We start from the raw sequence: 19,058 nt of genomic DNA, 5'->3' as shown, positions 1-19,058 counted from the left end.
GCGGGGTCACGGCCACAGGAAGGACCGGAGCATCAACCTGAGAGCAGATCGCTCCCTTACAGTCTTCAGATCAGAGAAAACAATACTTTAAAATAAGCGTCATAAATAAAATAAAAAACACACACATCGATCCTGGCCGTGCTGGAATGTGACAGAATGCTGTTAGCTTGAATTTGATCATTTTATTTGGAAATCTTGCCATAACTACATGTTGTATTTCATGCAGAGTTTTTAAAAACACTGACAGAACTGAGACTTAAATAAAAGCCTGAGGCCAAGCAGCCTGGTGTGTGCTGGTCGTCTTCCTCTGATGGTCACTACTGGTCACACTGAGGTCAGGGCTTTCACTGAACTCATCAGTTATATAAAGTCATATATTATACAGGCTTTCTAAAAAGCTTTCATACTAAAGAAAGCAAAGCTAATTATTGGTGGCTGGAAACTTTTCCATGTTACTGAAAGTCAGCAGGAGTTTTTTTTGAAAGAAGTTTATTTGAAATTCCAGATGAATGTTTTTAAAGTAAAACCAAGAACAGAAGAAAACTTTTTTTTTTTTACTGTTTGGTTCTGCATGAACTGAGATGCTTCCATAAGGACAGTCAACAATGTACATGCTGCAGATTTGAAAGTGTATATTCAGACGGATTTGTTTGTGTCTCGATTATATCTGAGAATTAAACGGATCATTGGTAAAGGACTCGTGTTTTTCTGTTGTGTGAAGAAAATCATTTCCTTCAACTTTCTGAGAAAAAGGATTTCCGAGCGTCAGACGTCATAAGCTCTTTATTCAGTGTAAAAGTCCGATTTTACAAAAACCACCAGATAAACTTTCACAGCCATGCGGAAAACAGTTTGTAACACAAGGAAAACAAAGAAAACCTTTCATTATAGTTGGTCCAAACAGTTGGCTTTATTTACAAAGTCTATCAAAGCTTTATTTATCACAGCACAAATTTACCCAACTAAATTTAAATTTGTATCCAAAATAGATTTTTTTTTTACCCCATAAACCATAATCTGAACACACAATTATCTTCTGACAGTAACAAGACAATATGTCATTCTTATCAAATATAAATATATATATATATTTATATATAGCACCACTATATCATGATTTTATTTGAGGGCTATTACATACAAAAGACCCGTGTTAGTATCTGCAGGGGGAGGGGGGCAGGGAGAACCACCAGGGACAAATTCAAGGGAAACCCCAAGAGAACGAGTCAATCACCTAAGAACAGTCGGTCGTTACCGGTTCTTTAGAAATCCATTAAAAACTCATTTGCAGTTGACCTTCTTGGGCAAAATTTAGCTTCTAATTTCACAACATTTCAATGAAACCTTTAAACTGCAGAAAAGCAGACCTGAGCTTCCCATTTCCAAAAACAGTTGTCAGTTCTCGGTGGGGTTGGACTTCCAGATGCTCCTGACCACAGACACCGACTGGAGGACGACCAACAACATCTAGAGCGACCCAGGACAGAGACGAGACGGTGTGTACGGGGTGGGAGCAGGGGGCCTGCAGCTCAGCACGTCTGGACAAAATCTTCTGCAAATGAGTCCAAATCATCACTTCCATGTTGTCCTGTGCGGCTGACCATGAGCAGCAGGGTCAGGCTGACACTGGAGCGTTGACTTATCTACAAGAATCATTTCCTAGATCTAACAGTGATGTTCTCGTCTCCTCCTACTTTAGCAGCAGCAGCTTTTGGGACCAAAACATTAATGCTTTCATCCTACCTCAAACAGAACTAATGTGCAGCGATTCGCACCCTTGTCCTTTATTGCTCCTTTAAAAGCTGTTTCACATGAGCTGCATCCATCAGGAAACCACAGATCCTTCAGGATTGGCAGACCTGAGGCAGAATGTTTCCAAACCAAATACAACCGTGACCACAGCGCACGCTGTTATCACAAGTCTTAAAGGAGGTGATCTCCTTTGATAAAAAATTAAACCATAAATGCATTTGGAATCATTACAACCTCTATAAATTATTGCTGAAAGTGTAAATGGGTCATTGCATCTGGTTGTGTTTTTGCAGCACTAAAAACAGAGAAAGGTTCAGTAAACAAACTCCAAGCTAGTCTTGGTTAAAAAGTTCATTTTAAATGTGATTAACAGTCGTTTGGTTGTGATTGTGCCGAAACCAGATTTGATGCTGTTGCTTCTCCATCAGATTTACAAACCTGCTCTCATATCTGAATAACATTTAGATCACAGAAGTCAAATATTTCCCACACTAATGACAAAAAGAGTAAAAGTTGCTAAGTGCAGGTGCACCGATGGCTCAGACCTGCCCTTCATTCAGATTTACATGACAACTCGATCGTATCTACGGGAAAAATCTGAAAATCAGCCGCCGTCAACTTTATCCTCTGCACAGAGGATATCCTGTCACGTCTGCACATGCTCAGTTAGCAACACCACACTGTTGCTAACTGAGCTACTTTCCAGGAAAGAGAAAAAAATAAAATATCCAGGATGGACCAGAAAACTGCAATCGGTGGCACCCTACCGCTAACATAACTGTAACTGAAACCAAAAACTGAATTCTAGTCAGTTAGATTTAGCAGAAAGAGAATTTGACTTGGATTTGCTGACAGTGGAGGGGCTGACGCATCGGCTCACTGCTTTGGCTCCAGAGAAGAATAATGAATATGAAAACAATTCAAGTTCCCAAAACCCTGCAGATCCTGAACCCCCCACCTCCCCCACCCCTGGTCCAAAACAACAGCTCCAGCTGCAGCTAAAGGAACACATCCTGAGAAGTGACTCTGAGCCTATGTGTGGACCTTCTACCGTCTGCTCTGCATCTCCATCCGGCGCCAATTCCATGGAAACCCCTGAATAATCACAGTTAGAAGCTTCTGTTAGACACTCTATTCCTTACATTTCCATAATGATCTGAGAGGCTGCAGCTGGGATAAATTTTATTTCATATAACCAAACAATATAAGCTCTGGTATTGCATAACATTGACATGAGACGACCTGGTATGCAGGAGAAGGAATGGATGTGTTTGGTGTGGATCACTAAGGGATCAGGATGTGTTTGCATATGGCTGCCATCATCCGTCTCATCCTGTGGTTGATCTGTTAGCTGTCAGCATCACGAGGTAGAAGATAAACAGCTGCTAACGTCTAGCTTAAACGACCCAACGAGTCCCATCTTATTATATATGTATATTTATATATCTGTGTTAGACTGTATGAATGTGGAAGTGGAGCTCTGTGTGTTCCTGCCTGTGGCCTGGACTGCAGGGGAAGCAGTGCATCGTGTCGTTCTGTGGCTCAGATCTCACACACAGGAGCACAGAGAAACAAAACAAACAAAAAACACTAAATATTACCCACATATTACTAATGGACATAATGAAAACAGCTTGTTTAGAGGGCTGCGGGATCGTTCCAGCCTGAGCGGAAAGGTTCCTCAGTAGAGCGCATTCAGTGTTTAATCAGTAAAGAAACAGTAAATGAGCCGACTCCACAGGAGCAGCGCAGCTCCTCCCCCCGAACACGTTCCGTTCCAGTCTGATCACACCGCCGCCGCTGCTAAGACCGTCAGCATCAGACTGAGGGAGGGCGACTGGCAGCCTGTTCCCATGGAAACATCATGCAGAGTTAACAACAACACATTGGAAACACGACGGAATGGGCTGAAGGGTTTTTGGGGACAATTAGGATTCAGAACATTTTGGGGATCTTGCGCCAAAAAGTTTCCCTCAGCTTTTGTCGACGTCCTACCCACAAGCTGGTTGTCGTGGGAAACCAGCGGTTGGCTTACGAATGAAAGGAAGAAGTTTTGTTGAGGGGAAGCTGCTGGGACTGAAACTGGCTAAACTTTGATCAGAAGCCTACAAGCTGGAAGAGATTTACACGCTGCGCTCTGTGGAACAACGCTGAGCTGGAAACACAAAGAGCTGAAGAGCTGAAGAGTAATGCTGAGCTGCACTGGACCTCTACCAGTCTGTCTTATGTACATCTGGAACCTGGATTCCACAGACCTCTGAGTAAAAAAAAAAAAAAAAAATTTAAAAGATTTTAAGGAACAACAAGTTACATTTTCCACACAGCCACCGAAGAAGTTAATGCAACAGAAACAACACAAAAAAACCCCAAAAACGAACAACCCCAAAAATAGTAGAAATCAATTCAAATCTTCAAGTACTATAAACAAACCAAACGCCATCTGTCCGTACTGCTCCAAAGGAAAGGTCTCTGTCGTCTGCCAAAAACCAAAAACCAACCGAAGCAACAACACAACTGAAGCTCTGGCTCAGTGACAGCTGCTCAGTGAGTCTGTGGGTCGGGTCGGGTCGGAACTCAGAGATCCGGTACCCACAGCTGCCGGGCAGCAGCAGTTCAGACATGTTCCCGATTGGGTTTCTCAGTAATCCTGAAGCCGGTCCGACAGGCTTCCAGATCTGTGTCGTCTCTTCCTGTCGGGGCCCCTTCATGGCTCCTGTTTGATGTAGTAGCTGCCTGAGCCGTTGCTCTCTTGGTCCGAGGTTCCCTGGGTGAAGGTGAACTCGTCCCCGTCGGCCGGGTCCTCCTTCATCCGCAGCAGAGACTCTGCAGGGGGACAGCAGAGAGAGCAGGGATCAGACACGCTGCTGCACACGCAGCTCACTGCACTAACACTCAAATCTTACCAAGTATTTCTGCTCACGTTTCCAGTGCAAATATCTTAGTACACTTGAAATAAGAAAGATTATTTACAGGTAACTTTTCAGCAAGATATAGGAGCTTGTTTTAAGTCAATAATTCCTTAATATTGATGAAAATGTTCTAGTTCCATTGGTGGATTATTTCAATATAACAAGACATTTTTTTCATAAGTCAAACAATCCACTAATGGATTCCTTAATATCTAGTGCAAATATGTCAATATTTGCACTAGAAACTTGACCAAAAATACTTGGTAAGATTTAGTGTTTTTGCAGTGCAGGCGCTCCACTGGCCCCCGGAGGTCAAGCACTGAGAACATCAAGTAAAACAGAAATAAAAGGTTTTCTAAAAGGGGACAGCGACGGGTCCAACCAGAGACGGGCAGCAGCAGCTGCCTGCGTCTCCACACAGAGGCCCCGCCTCCTGAGCCTCTGGGGCTCCTGGTCCATCTCATGTAGTCAGAAGTGTGCCATTACCTGATTTGCGGATGGGGTGCAGGTGTGCTCGGGGCCGAGCAGGCCCCTGGACACAGTAAGTGGGTGGGCTGTGCTCTTCGTCTCCTGAGAAGCTGCTCCTCCTCCTGCCTGACTGACTGAAGGGCCGTCGACCAACCGGAATCTTCCTCTCTAAACACCAACCAGACTGGGGTCAGCTACCAGGGGCTTATTGCACACAGGGCTCAGTTGAGCAGTTCAATCATGAACCAAGAAGGAAAGTAAAAGGTTAGAGCTCAGGATGTCACCTTCAATGAAGCACTGCTGGGAAGATCATCCACTCTCCCATCTGAATAAGCCCCTGGTGAGCTGCTCTCACTGCCACCATTCATGTCCCTCCTACCTTTGCATTCTCTGTCCTTCCTTGCACACTTCTAACCTACTTCTTCTTCCCTCTCTCCCTCGTACCTTTTGCTTCCAGTGTCTGATATTTGCCGCGTCCATATTTCCATCCTGCCCACTATGAACTACCTCAGGGTTTTTCTCAGTGTGTTATCAGCCTGGCGGGCCACCAGGCTTTACTTGCCTCCCCACCAAACTAAGTGTTGTTTGTTTTGTACAGGCTTGTTTATACAACAGTAGAAGTAAAGACAAAAATAATTTAGGGTTACAGTTGACACACTGAACTGGGTGTGCACCATCTTGGCAGCTGTCCTGGTCGTAGTTAGGCCGCCTGACCGGTGTGTGTGTGTGTGTGTGAGTTTGTTTGTAATTCCTTGTGGGGACCATTTTCCTGATACATACTATGTTGTGGGGACCCACAAGGCAAGGAGAAAACAGTGTTTCCCCTTGTGGGGACTGAAGCCTGGCCCCACAAGGGGAAACACTGTTTTTGGGCCAGGTGTTAGATTTAGCACTAAGATGTGAATTGAGTTTTGGTTAAGGTTAGGATAAGGGTAAGGTTTAGGCTGTAGATAGCCACGCAAACGTGTGTGTGCGTGCGCGTTTTTGTGTGTGTGGATGGATGGGCCGTTCCAGTGAGGACTTTTTTTCAAATCAGGATTGAATAGCTTCTTTTAGCACAACAATAGGCTTTTCCAACATTCAAGACGGAAAAACGAACAGAGTCAGCCTGACCAAAAGCAACCGTCATCTGAACTGGCTCTCTCTGCGTCGGCCTCGGACGGCTGGCTATCTCAAATTCTCCTGGATGTTATATAAACCTCGAGGCTATCTGCTGAACTGATTTCTGTGGACCTGACCCAACGCTCCCAACTATCAAGGACTAATGCTTGGGGGTGTAGAGGGTCGCTATCTGGGACAGTGTTCACAGACTTACTCACAAACACACACACCAGCACGCACACACACCCCTGCATAGCAATAAACACCTCCCAAATGTCCTCTCTCGTGTGCAGAGGTTTTTTTTTCCTCCTTCAGCCAAAGAAAAAGAAGGGAAAAACAAAAGAGGAAAGCAGGAGTTCACACAGAACCAGCACACAATCCCGCCACCATTCTTGTCATTAATTTAAGTGTATTTAGGTTTGATCTTAGTTTACTCCTCTAAACTTTCTTCTCGTTATTTTTGGCCAAACAGTTTAACAGTTGTTTTGTTTGAACAACAAACTTTCCTCATATTTTTATTCTCATAAAATGAAAGGGCAGCTCTTCCCATGCTGGCTGCAGCCTCAGGCGCCTGTCTACCCATGTCTGACGTTGTTTCTTTGCTGGTCTTTGGATGGGCTGGACTAAAACAAATTTTGTTTATTATACGATAGCAATTCTGATTCTGACCAAATGCATCGTCACTGCACCTTCCCGTTGGCCTCACATATGACATTATGATTATGATGAATTATGATGCCTGCTCATGCATCTCACATTTTTCTTAACAGAACATTTTTTAACAAAGACCCAGTGGGCCACTCGCTCTAGCGCCCCTACATCGGGCTCCGCAGGTTTTCTGGGGGAAACTCTGTACCTGACATATATTCTACGGTATTCTTAATTTGAAAACGGACTCAGAGGATGGGAAACGCTGGAAGATCTAAAGTCTGAGCCCACAGCACAGGCACCTGTTACTGCACATTATCATGATGACGTTCCAGAGTTATACACTGACTGAAACCCAGGAAAACAATCACAGCGCATCACGACAGAAGCATCAAGGTAGCTGCACAGAACTCTGAAACAAAGACTCATGAAGGGAGCCCAGCAGGTGGCGCACTGAGACATGAGTGACGGCCTCAAACTGTTGATAGAACATTTGTCTTTTAGTCAGTTTATTTTTCCTAAAAATATATCTATTTTTTTGCTGAGACATTTAGTGGAAAATGTAGCTCGTATGTGAACAGCAACTGAGCAAAGTCTGGTCAAAAGCAGCTCCAACATCGAGTTTCAGACATCAGTATGGTGGGATGCTGCTGCAAAAATGATGATTCCTCTGAATTTAATTCATTGCAGTTAATTTTGTTTTTTAGAAAATTTTCAATTCCAGTGTGTTTCCATAGATACAATGAGTAAACTTGCATAAAAATCAGCAGTATAATTATAAAAAACTATTTCTACCCTGATTTAGTAGAAACTTTAATGTCGTTGCTTTCATGTCATTCATCTATAACATCTGTACGGATTTCAGTTGACATCCAAAATGTCTCTGATATTAAACCAGCAGCTTTACAAACTCTCTCTGTGTCACTGTTTGCAATCCCTGCATTTGACTGGAACTGGAATTATTTTTTATTTTTTTTACATATTTGTATATTTTTTATCAATGCCTCACCCAATGCTGCATAATTAACCAAAAAGACAAGGAAGCTAAAACCAGAACCACTTTCTGGACTCAGAGCAACAGGAAGACATTTTTCCTGGGTACACATGACCAACTGTTGTACCTTTTTATTTTATGTTGCAGGTTTAATCCAAAACAGCTTCAATTCTTTTTTCTCTTTAAAACTCTGTATATAAAAAGGCCAACATGAAAAGTACAATACACTCTTTATTGCCATTGTAACAATGAAACACTGTCATTGTCATTGGCTCTCCCAGGTCATTCATGAATTCAAATACACATCGACTTGTCGACTAACTGGGAAAAATACTTTAAAAAAATAATTTTGACCAGCAAAATCATCATCATCATCTGCAGCAGCAGCAGCGGCGGCGGCTCTTGCTCTGGCCGTCCTGTGAAAGGACAGGACGGCCCTAAGGCATCAACAGAACCCGGCGCCCGGCAGCACCTCCACAAGATGTTGCACAGATGAACCAGAACCTTCTTCAGACCCACAGATCTGCCAAGCAAACTTCCACCACAGTGTAGATCTGCTCCACAGTCAGTTTGTTGACGAGGGTGAAAGCCACACTGCTCCTTCTGAAGGTCAGAACCTCCTGACCAACATTAGGGAGTAAACTTTCTCACAGATCCTGGGATCCATCGATGTCTGGAACAGACTTTTTTTTTTAGAGTGGGATCGGCCCCAGACCTCAATGCCACATTATCAACCACAATGCTGCAAAAACATGTCGCCTTCAGCATCCACCACTGTCCCCTGGCGATGGACTCACTTCCCGCCCCATTTTCCCTTTTGAGTCGATATTTCTTGAGGTCAAACAAAAGTATTTCAACCTCGCCTCTTCGTTTTCCTCCCACCCTTCCTACAACTACATTAGGTCCACCGCCATTAAAACCATCTGCTGTTTCAGGAGTTCCTCGAGATTACCAGCCCTTAACAGCCTTGTTCAGTTTGAAAGCTTCCACCACTGCAGCTGTCCACACTCAGGTGACCTTCAGACCCTGGAAGCCATATCTTCAGTGGAAGCCCCCCAAATGCAGCAACATCCCCCGTGACTTGAAAGAAACTCTTCAACCTCCTGACCACTAATCCGAGTTTACCACTGTCCACTAGTGTTCACATTAGCACTGTGTTTTGGGTGATGTTAACACAAACCGAAAGGTCTGACACAATCCTTTCTGCTTCTGAGAGTTATCTCAACTTTCCTCTTTTCCCTACGTTGTGCAATGTGACACGTTGGGTCCAATAAAAACATTTTGCATGAGTTTCCAGCACCAAAGTAGCGAGTGACAGGCAGAGGAAGAGGAAAGACAGAGAAAGAGGAAAGACACCGAGCATAAAAGCATACTGACTTTTCTTCTGTCCTTTGTACTGAGGAGTCTTCTTCTTCTGCTTGGGCACAGACAGAGGCGTGTCTCTGTTACCTGAAAACAGAGACCAAAACTCAAACTCATGGCATCAATAAAGGACACAAACTAGGATGTGGGAGGAGGGGAGGAAACAACACAAAATTAAACTTTTTTTTAAAATCAGGTTTGAATAGCTTCTCCTAGCACAACAATAGGCTTTTCCAACATCCAATCAGATTATTTTTAGAAGCAGCAGTGAACTAAAATTGGGCAGAGAGAAGCGGCTTTGTCATCCAGTGCTGATGTTTGCAGACATTGCTTGTGCATCAGATTTGTGGACGTGACAGAAACACAATACAAAGGTTCCGCTCTGAACTTTTGCATGTAAAAAAAACCCCTGAAAATACGATTCGACTTTTACTCATCAAAATTCATGCAAGTAAGTAACGTGTTAATTAAATTATAAATAAAAACATTTACATTTGTCATGTCAGAGCTGGTACGTCATACAAATAACTGACACTGTTAAATGAAAAATTTTACCTACGGTACATTTTATTTTGTGAGATTATTTAAAAAAAAAAAAAAAATTATTAAAAGTAAATATATAAATAAGTTTTTTCCCCCCCAAGGAATAATTGATCATTAGAAAAAAAAAGCATTTGTAGCAGCTTTTATTTACCTGAAGGGATTGTGGTAAAAAATAAAAAATCCCACAGAGGGTTACCACAGTTCATTTAGCTGGCAGCTTACATTAAACAGATACTAACTGGGTCAGATATCTGCAGTGATGGTTTTACATGTTAGACTTTCACAAGTCTGTATTGATCAGTGGAGACCCGGATGTTACATGAGTATGTGAATCTCTCTCTAACATGTTGGTCACATTTCATCCTTTCTGGATCTGACTGACCCTACAGCAGACACCATGTCCTGAAATAACTCATGCAACAACACAAAATCTCTCCATAAGTGGATAGCGCCATCACATCAACGCCTCGCAGTGTTCATGAACTGATAAAAATGTGCAAGTTACTTTAGAGAGGTCTTATTGTTCAGGATCTCTGTAGGTTGATGCTGTTTTGGCATCGTCCCACGTTATTGAGTCTCAGTTCCTTCTTTCATGTCGTTGAGCTCTGGAGCTGAAACGATGTCACAGAAATGTGAAGAATCAGAAGGATCTGAACCCAGCTGTTGAATCTGCTGACTGAATCGTCAGCAGACCTGCTGATTGTCTGACTCTTTGATGCGCCATCATGTGTATGTGCATATGAAGCAGGGAACCAGGATCCAGGTGCAGAAAGAGGAGGATGAGGGAACTGGGCTGCATGAGGTTCTTACTTTGTGAGGCAGGTGGTTGGAGCTGGTAGCCTGTCAGCTGACACCAGCCCACTGGGTAGAGGTCTGGTGACTCACAGTCCACCCACTGGTCATACTCGTCTTCCCAGCCATCAAAGTGGATCCTTAGCAGCCGGTGGACGATTCTCGTCACCGTGGCAACACACACCAGCCGTGGCTCCATCAAATCTACGGCTTCCAGCTTCATGCCTATCCGGAAACCGTGATTGGGAACCTCCTGGAAGCCGCATGGTAGAGGCGGTTTATACACACCAAGGGAAGGAAAGGAACTGAATCAAGAGGTCACTTCTAACTCCAGAGGATAAAGAAGGCCAGTAAATCTTACCTTGTTAAAGAGTTTGACAGGTGCAGCTACTGAGCCCGTTTCTCTGAGGTAGTCAAACCATTTAAATGGCAGCTTTGTGTACCCTGGAGGACAGCCAAGGAAACAAAAGATCCAATCAGAACCTAACATCTGTTAGGCTACGTACACAAAGCCGGAAAACACGACCCAAATCCAGTTTTTCACCGCAGTAAAAAAAACAAAACTGATTGCCAACAGTTGCACTTTGTTTTCATCAGCTTCTCTTGTGTTGCTATGATCCTGTGACGATGCTGACGGCTCTGAATAACCAACTTAATCCATAGACGGTGGCGTCCATTATTACACTTGTAAAGAGAGCGCTGCTGTGTGACGTTTACAATCTTCTTCTGCGCATGCGGGTCGCGGTGGGCATGTAAAGTCTTATTATGGTCGTCTTTAATAATATGAAAATGAAATTGAGCATTAAGCCCTGCTGTGAACATAGCCTTATAAAGCTAAAGAGCTCTGAACTCCCTCTGCTCATTTAGAAACAAGTAGAGATGTTAATATTCCGCACTGCTGTGAGTTTTCAGAAATAAAACCGTCAGAGCGGTTCGACTCTACACACACGATCCAAGTTGGATGCAGCGATCCTCTTTTTGGTCATCAAATTCTATCAAACGATCTCTAAGCATGTGTTTAGGGTTTTAAATCTAAAACCTGGTCTCACACGCATCATCTGTCCCTACATCTGAAAGCCAGCTGGGCCCAGCTTACATATCAGCTGATGCAGAACTGTAACTACTTCTATTGACAAGTCAAGGGCAAAAAGCCACTTAGACTCTGCCTCTGAATGGAGTTACTGAAACACAATGTTGGTTAAACTTAAAGTGGGCTGAGAAACTGAAGTGTACCTTTTGGAGGCGTGAGTTCAATGTTGTTGATTTCACAAAAGCCGACAGGGAAGATGGAGGGAGACATGGCGTGGTAGCAGAACCAGTCTGATCCGTCGATGGCCTCAGAGCCATCAATACCAATCATGAGGTAACCATCTGCCAGCACCTGCAGAGCAACATGTCAATCAGGCTGCCTCTCGGAGGTGATCAAAATATGAAAACAAAATCAGTTGCTTTGTTCATCCACATCACGTCAAGTGAACACGCTCACCTTTTTTACCGTGGCTACACAGATAGCAGAGAGGTTGAGGGGATCTATAGCTTCTAATTTCATCCCATCTTTGAACCATTCCTCACTCTGCTCAACGTCTTTTACCTGGGATAATAACATTGATAGAACAGACACATTTCAATAAAAGGTTTGATTGCATAATAAAATGGTACATTACATTCTTAAGGAAGAAGAGACAGTTTTAATGATGGTTGTCATAAACAATGTAAATTCTAGTAAATTCATTTAAACTATTCATTTAAACAGAATCCCTGATTTAAGGAGACGCCTCACCACACTTCATGACGCACGTCCTGCACCACTGGAAGGTCAGACATTCTTACCTTCTGAAAGAGTTGTGTGGGGGCATCGACCTGTCCTTCAGCTTTCTTTGGGACATCTGAGGAAACAAAAGTGCTACATCAGCAAAAAGAATGAATGAATTAAACTAGTCCTGTCATAGCTCAGTTTCCATTGCAAAAGTGAGAAAATCTTTGCTGATATCCTGTTAATGTCAAAACTTTCACAATTTCAGTGCTTCCATCAAATACAAAATTAAATTAAAAACACGTGAATAAGCCTGTTCATGCGGCAAGCCGAGAAAAATCATGGCAGCGATGGATGTAAACAGTTACATGAGATATATTCATAATTCAGTCATGGTGTTAGCGGTCATCATCTATCAGCCAATCAGAGGGGAAGGGGCAGAGAGGAGGCTTAGAGGAACAAAGGGGCCAAGGATGGGGGCTTGAACTCAGGACAGCCAGGTGGACTGTAGCCTCCTGCTCCAACCACTGTGGAATATTTAGTAGTGAGGAACTTTAATCACTAGACTTAATGCTCAGGTTCATCCTACCATGGTACCGCTGGAGTTCACTGAGCTCCTGAGAACAACCCAATGTGTATAGAAACAGTCTGCATGACTAACTATTGGATTTTATACACCAGAAATCAAGGATTTGGACAAATGACCCAATACATTTAGCTACATGGCCCAGTCTCAGAATGGACTGGAGTGCAAAGTGTGTGAGATATTTTCACCTCCTACCAGATCGTTTGAAGCGGTGTCCGATGCTGCGTGACCAGCCGATGTTGTGGATCAGAGGGCTGTACATGTGGCACCAGAAGTCATCAAGGCCATCGTCCTCATAGACCAGCCTGAGGCGTCCTCCGATCACCTGCTCCACCAGAGCCACCCGTGTCCGGCACAAGTAGTTCTTATCCACCACCTCCACCCGCATCAGCTTCTTAAATGGGAATTGCATGTTTTCACGGACCTGAAGTTGGGAAGATGACCAGAAATTTTCTGCATGGAGTTAGCGGTTGATTTAAGGAAGCATTTGGCAAAGCTGGGCTGCAACCGTGGGAAGCTGCGTGTTTCACCTTGGCAGTAAAGTCCGTTGGCAGTGTTTTGGCTCCAGTGAGACGCTTCACAAGAACAGGTTTCCAGTTAGAGTACTTATGCTGTATGCCTAGAGGTGAGAGGTGACAGATGTCACAGCAGCAGTTAGCATCAACGAGAAGGAGACTTAGCAGCTTCAAGATCAAACTCTGAACGAGTGAGGAGCAACGCTCACTTTTTGGAGGTACGAGTGGTTTGCTGCTGGAGGCGCACCAGCCTACTGGATGCACCTCAGGGATGCACAGGTTACACCAGAAGTCTTTGCTGGTGTCATTGTCAAAGCCCTCATACCTCAGCAGTGCCTTGAACCCTGCAGAGCCACAGAACACAACCCTCTGTTTTAACATGGAAACACATGGAATTTACGTTTAACCGCTAGATTCATTTTCTACATTATTTACTGTGTCCCTGTAAAAAACACTTCATTTTTATAAAATACAGTCAGAAAAAAACAGCCTTAAAAATCCACCGTCTTCCATTTATTTCCTTTTTTCAACTTGACAATTTAACTAATTAACTAGTTTAATAATGAGAATGAAGAGTGTCAAATTAACAAATAAATAAATTATTTATGACAGAGTCAAAGCAAACGTGGAAGTTGTCTTGACTTGCTGTTTGAAGCAGCCAATCAGAAGCCAGGGTCTCAGTTCTAATCCCGCCCACTGAGCTTGATTGGTGAAGTTGGTAACAGTTGAAATCCATTCATAATGTGCTTCAGTTCAGGAACATGAAATAATTTATTAAATCATTTCCAGTTTTTAAAATAAATTGAATGAATTTAATTGCAGAACATATAATTAATTCTATATTTAATAAATCTTATAGAATATTTTTATATAAATGTTCTGTTTGTGTACACTGTCTTTTCTTCTTGTCAGTAATATAACTTAAACAAAATCTGTAGACCGTTTGAATAGAAAAACTGGTTTCCGAGTTAAAAATCATTTCTGAATCAAAAGACGCTGAAAGATTTTCATTTCTAATGTAGAGTCAACACTTTTTTCAAAAATAAAATACTGGCAAGCGCCATCTTCTTGCACCATCTGTGTACCTCCTACACATACTAGAGAAATTATCTAGGGACTATTAGAAAATGACAAAAAACTTTATTGGAATCTTTTTTCCTATATCCTGACAAATCATTTGCACAGAAACTAGCTTGTTCCCTGGAACCATTTACCTTTTCTGACAGTCTTACCTGCTAGCTTTATAATTTCTGCAATCCAGTAGACCTTAGTGGAGAGGTTGGTGTCAGAGTTGGGCACTTCAATCCTCACTCCTTCCTTTATGTCTCCCCAGCATGTCCCCATAGGGGCCTGATGTTACACAGAAACCCGCACAATATTCAGTCAAGAGAGTTTAGCTCATGGCTCTCCAGTTGATATTCAAGCTGCAACTTACATGCTTAAAACAGCTGACGGGAGCTCCCACCGTGTTACTGCTGCAGATATACCTTCCCCAGTCAAAGCTCTCTGCAGGAACGACTAGGAAGGTCCAGGGAAGGTGAAGGTCAGGCTACAACTCATACACTCATCAAATACAATCAATGCTTTTTGCTGACTTACCAGATTTAGACTTGGCTTGGTTCTGTTGGCTTGCTTGGTACTGGGCATAAGCTGCCAACTTTGCCATAAGAGGCTGTTTCTGCAAGACTTTAGCCTTCTTTGTCGGAGGCTTGCCCTTGTGGAACGAAACGAGCCAGGCATCAGGATCAGTGAACTGAAATACCAGGATTTGGCAAGCTCCTAATCCAGATGATTTACCTGAAGTCGTGCAAGAATGCTAGCTTTTTTTGAATTTGAGGAATAACTCCTGGAACAGGAAACGCTGCAGAAGCGCTTGGTTTTGGAGTAAAAAGCGTCTCGAACACCAACCATTCCACACATCTCACATGTAGCTGGAGAGATCACAAGATAGATTACACAAACGTTTAATTCAAGTGGGAAAGTTGAAGACATAACTCAAAGTAATATATATATAAAACTAATACCTGCCATTGCAATTGATTAGACCAAGCAGATGAGTATAAAAACTAAGGCATTCCCTTTTATAATGCAAATGCCAGACCAAATATGTGAATGAGTAGCTGAAACATGACCCTGACAGGAGAAATGTTCACGGAAACCATGGAAACAAAGCTGTTTGTTCCCAGTTCAGTTACTCTAAACTGTGGAACCGTTATGGACACTTTCCATAAAGTGTTTAAAGAGAGAGAACTAAAAATAATTCTAACTTAAAACAATAAATGCTTAAGAAAAGAGGTAAACAACCCAAGTGATCCCCATCTAGAAGTGCCATTTCAACATGTTTTGTCAAGATTCTCAAACAGAAGGCAAAGGAAGCAGTTGTTATGTACTGACCCATCCCAGCTTTGCCATCAGGGTAGGTGTAGACCTGTCCGTTGTTCTTGATGATGGGCAGGCTGGCTGGGATGGAGCGCACAACGTCATCCTCACTGTCCTCTGAGCTGGAGCTGCTGGTGGACTCCTCGCTGCAGCTGTCGTAGCCATCAAACATCCCGAATGAGTCCCGGCGCTTCCGCTCTGAACGTGCAGTGCGCTCAGCCTTGACAGGAAAACGGCAAAGATCAGAGGAAAAAAAATGTCTACACAAATATCACACATACATCATGACCCATAAAACAGGCCCACCAGTTTAAGTTGCATCATTTGTAATGCACCATTATTGAATGATTACCTTCAAGCAAAAATACAGACAGGTCATGGATTTTAAAGTCGACTGAGGATGTGTGAACACATATTTGCATAAAAATACCTGCTGGAGTAGGAAGTATAATTATTGCAGTGAAAATTCAGAGATTTCTTTTAGTTCTGCAGGTTTTGGATCAAATAATTAAAATAATTCCCAAAGTTAAAGCTGAGGTACCAAGAGGCATCAATGACAATATTGACATCAACTGAAAAAACAACAAAAATAAAACTATTTGCTAAATTTTGTGATAACTAAGTCATACCAAACACATTTTGATGCACATGTGAGCCTATTATTAAAGCATGTCAATTGCAGCAATGGAATAAATTTGTGAAACACCCATATTTATATCTTTTCGACTGTAACAGCCAGAAACAAACTGTCAACATGGTTGTTCCTGATAACCACAGTTCAAGTTTATCAAGTGAAGCAGAGCAGCTGATGAATATTCATATGGTTCTGTTCTCATTAAGAGAAAATCAATATAAAATCAACATGGAAATAACTATTAGTGCATTTCACCAAAACGGGAAATTGGCATTGAAGGTTAAAAAGATATTTATGTAAATGTTTAGTTTTAAAAATAATGTAGTTTAATTTAACCAGTGTGGTTAGGTTTGTACTATTCAGACAAGGAGCAGGTAAAGACTAATCAGTTTGCTAAACCAAAGCTTCTCTAAGACTGTGGCACTGATGGCAACTTTACAGGGACAAAGTGGGTCAGTTCACACTTCCACAAAGTCAGACCCTCATTTCATACCCAGAAATGAGGGTCTGTTGTTGCCAATCTGTCCTTTACTTTTATTTTATTAACCAACCTATTAGTATACAAAAAAGTCTACAAAACAGTATACAAAAAAATGATTAAACCTCTTGTGTATTTTAATTGTATATTGTATTGACTCTGGATTAAACCACATTACTTTTTTAGATTCCTATATATAGGTGCATCTAAATTATTATTGGAAATGAATTTATTTTAAGTAACTATGACCAGGTGACACATTATATAGATTAATTCCACACAGACTGATATTTTCAGGCCATTATTTCTGCTTACAGTTAAAACATTGAAGATCATTACATCAGACCAATAAAAAAAAACCCACTATTAATACAGAAATGTGGTCTTAGTGAAAAATATGTTTAATACCACCTTAGAGGTTATTTTCAAAAGTTATTTATGTCACTGGAATCATTTGCTGAGAGGTTCCTGTATATTCATCAGTCATGTAAGTGAATTTCCATACAGCAAACTTCAAGTACTGAAAATGCCTCAATTGTCAGCAAACGGATTCATCTGCAGTCCGAACAGTTCTCTGGACAAACACCCCAAAAGTAGGAAATGGCGAAGGAGCAAGGGGGCTTTGCAAAAAGGGCACCATTATACTGTGTAGTTCACCATTACTGTGTAGATAAGTAATTGGGCAAAGTTTGAGCAATGTGTTTATGTTTGGATATAAAAAAATATATAAGGCACCAACAAATTATTTTAAATATAGATATTATGATAAATGTGCGTTTTAGCAGTTTCAGTTTTTATACAGAATGACACAGGACCAGGAATGTTATTTTATATCTAAAACCATGTCTATTTTTTAGCATTCTGCTCAGGTAACATGCCATGGAAGAAAATGTATCCCCTTTGGCAAAACGTTCTTTTGTTATTTTTTTTTTATTCTAGAACCTACACCTAACAATAAAATAGTGATACTTTATAAATAGCATATCTGCTACAATACATGGTTAAAAACATACATTGTCTTTTATCAAATGGTGATGTAACGTTTGCAGCTCTAAACGCGACTTTTTAAATAACTACAGTAGACAGAGGTCAAACATTGCTTTTTGGACTGTAAAGGTTGCAGGATCTTGATGTAAAAGTTTCATCTTATGATTCTGCTGCTCGTGGTGAATAAGAGTTTAAAATTCAAAAGAATAGTTTAAAAACATCGACTTTACACCACCAAAATGATCAACATATCTTTACATTTTAAGTGGACAATTTGATATACTTTAATATTGACCAAATAATTTAAGCAAACTTTCAAGACGAAAAATAAAACTACCCTGGTCTATTCCGCATCTGTTTGGTCATTCCTACTAATCACAAAAATCCTGATTTCTTGATCTACATATTTTAAAAGATGTTTTGAAAGCCAACATTCTTCGCCAGTCGATTCCAAACACCTGAACAAATTTCAAGCATTTAGTGCCATCAAAACATTCCTACTTCCTCTTTAGTTTATTACAGGTGGAATTTGAGCCCACTGAAACATACAAAGACGCTGGGCAAATGTTCCTGCCATCAATTAGAGTCTAAATAAAAATATACATGAACAAAACAGAAGACTGCAACATTTAAGAAAAAAAGAATAGAAACAAAAATAAGAGGAACTTTGAAACTAGCCTGTTATGCTAGCTCTGTCGAGAAGCACTAGCACAACTAGCTAGCGGAAATCGTTTTTTCTTAATTTTTTTTGCCAAAGAAGCACAGTTTTTATTGCGTTAAAATAAAACACATACATTTTTGTGTAAAGTTAAGGTCAATCTCGATCATTTTGGTTATACCACAAAGCTTTTATGAGCGCTTTCAAATAAACAACCCTGTCAGAAGCATTAGCTTGCTAGCGTAAGCGATAACAACAAAGGAGGAGCGCTAACTCAGGCCCAAACATGTCTCAAAGTCACTCACCAAATCCCGTGCGTCTTCCATCAGCCCCTCATATAGAAAACATTTATCTTAGCTCTGCTTCCTGTTGTAAATTAAACTCCCGCGCTGTGGATAAAGCTGACTATAGAATACGAAGGTCTAAATGAATACTAGTGAATAGGATATCAACAAATTACTCTGGCCCAACTGCGCATGAGCGAGCGTAACCTACTTTT

The 19,058-nt window shown here is 41.6% G+C and overlaps 1 protein-coding gene across 3 annotated transcripts; it reads right to left on the bottom strand.

The window, feature by feature from the left end:
- Nucleotides 1–768: 768 nt before the first annotated feature.
- mbtd1 (mbt domain containing 1) lies at nt 769–19,031 on the bottom strand. Of its 3 annotated transcripts, XM_032574394.1 has the most exons (17): nt 18,865–19,031; nt 15,818–16,022; nt 15,221–15,354; nt 15,023–15,137; nt 14,859–14,941; nt 14,656–14,773; nt 13,633–13,767; nt 13,439–13,527; nt 13,104–13,332; nt 12,400–12,455; nt 12,056–12,160; nt 11,803–11,950; nt 10,931–11,013; nt 10,588–10,822; nt 9,250–9,321; nt 5,148–5,297; nt 769–4,575 (listed from the first exon to the last, which is right to left on the bottom strand). In XM_032574394.1, exons 1-17 carry the CDS (start codon nt 18,883–18,885, stop codon nt 4,457–4,459), a joined length of 2,097 nt encoding a protein of 698 aa, XP_032430285.1. In that variant the 5' UTR covers nt 18,886–19,031; the 3' UTR covers nt 769–4,456. The 3 variants fall into 3 exon arrangements, with proteins under 3 accessions (XP_032430285.1, XP_032430286.1, XP_032430287.1); XM_032574395.1 differs by lacking the exon at nt 5,148–5,297; XM_032574396.1 differs by lacking the exons at nt 769–4,575; nt 5,148–5,297; nt 9,250–9,321 and adding an exon at nt 9,904–10,388 and having other exon boundaries at nt 10,487–10,822.
- Between the last annotated feature and the right edge of the window lie 27 nt (nt 19,032–19,058).

The sequence above is a fragment of the Xiphophorus hellerii genome, chromosome 10, assembly GCF_003331165.1.
Source record: "Xiphophorus hellerii strain 12219 chromosome 10, Xiphophorus_hellerii-4.1, whole genome shotgun sequence".
NCBI lineage: Eukaryota > Metazoa > Chordata > Actinopteri > Cyprinodontiformes > Poeciliidae > Xiphophorus > Xiphophorus hellerii.
This window is presented reverse-complemented; position numbering and strand designations above follow the sequence as displayed.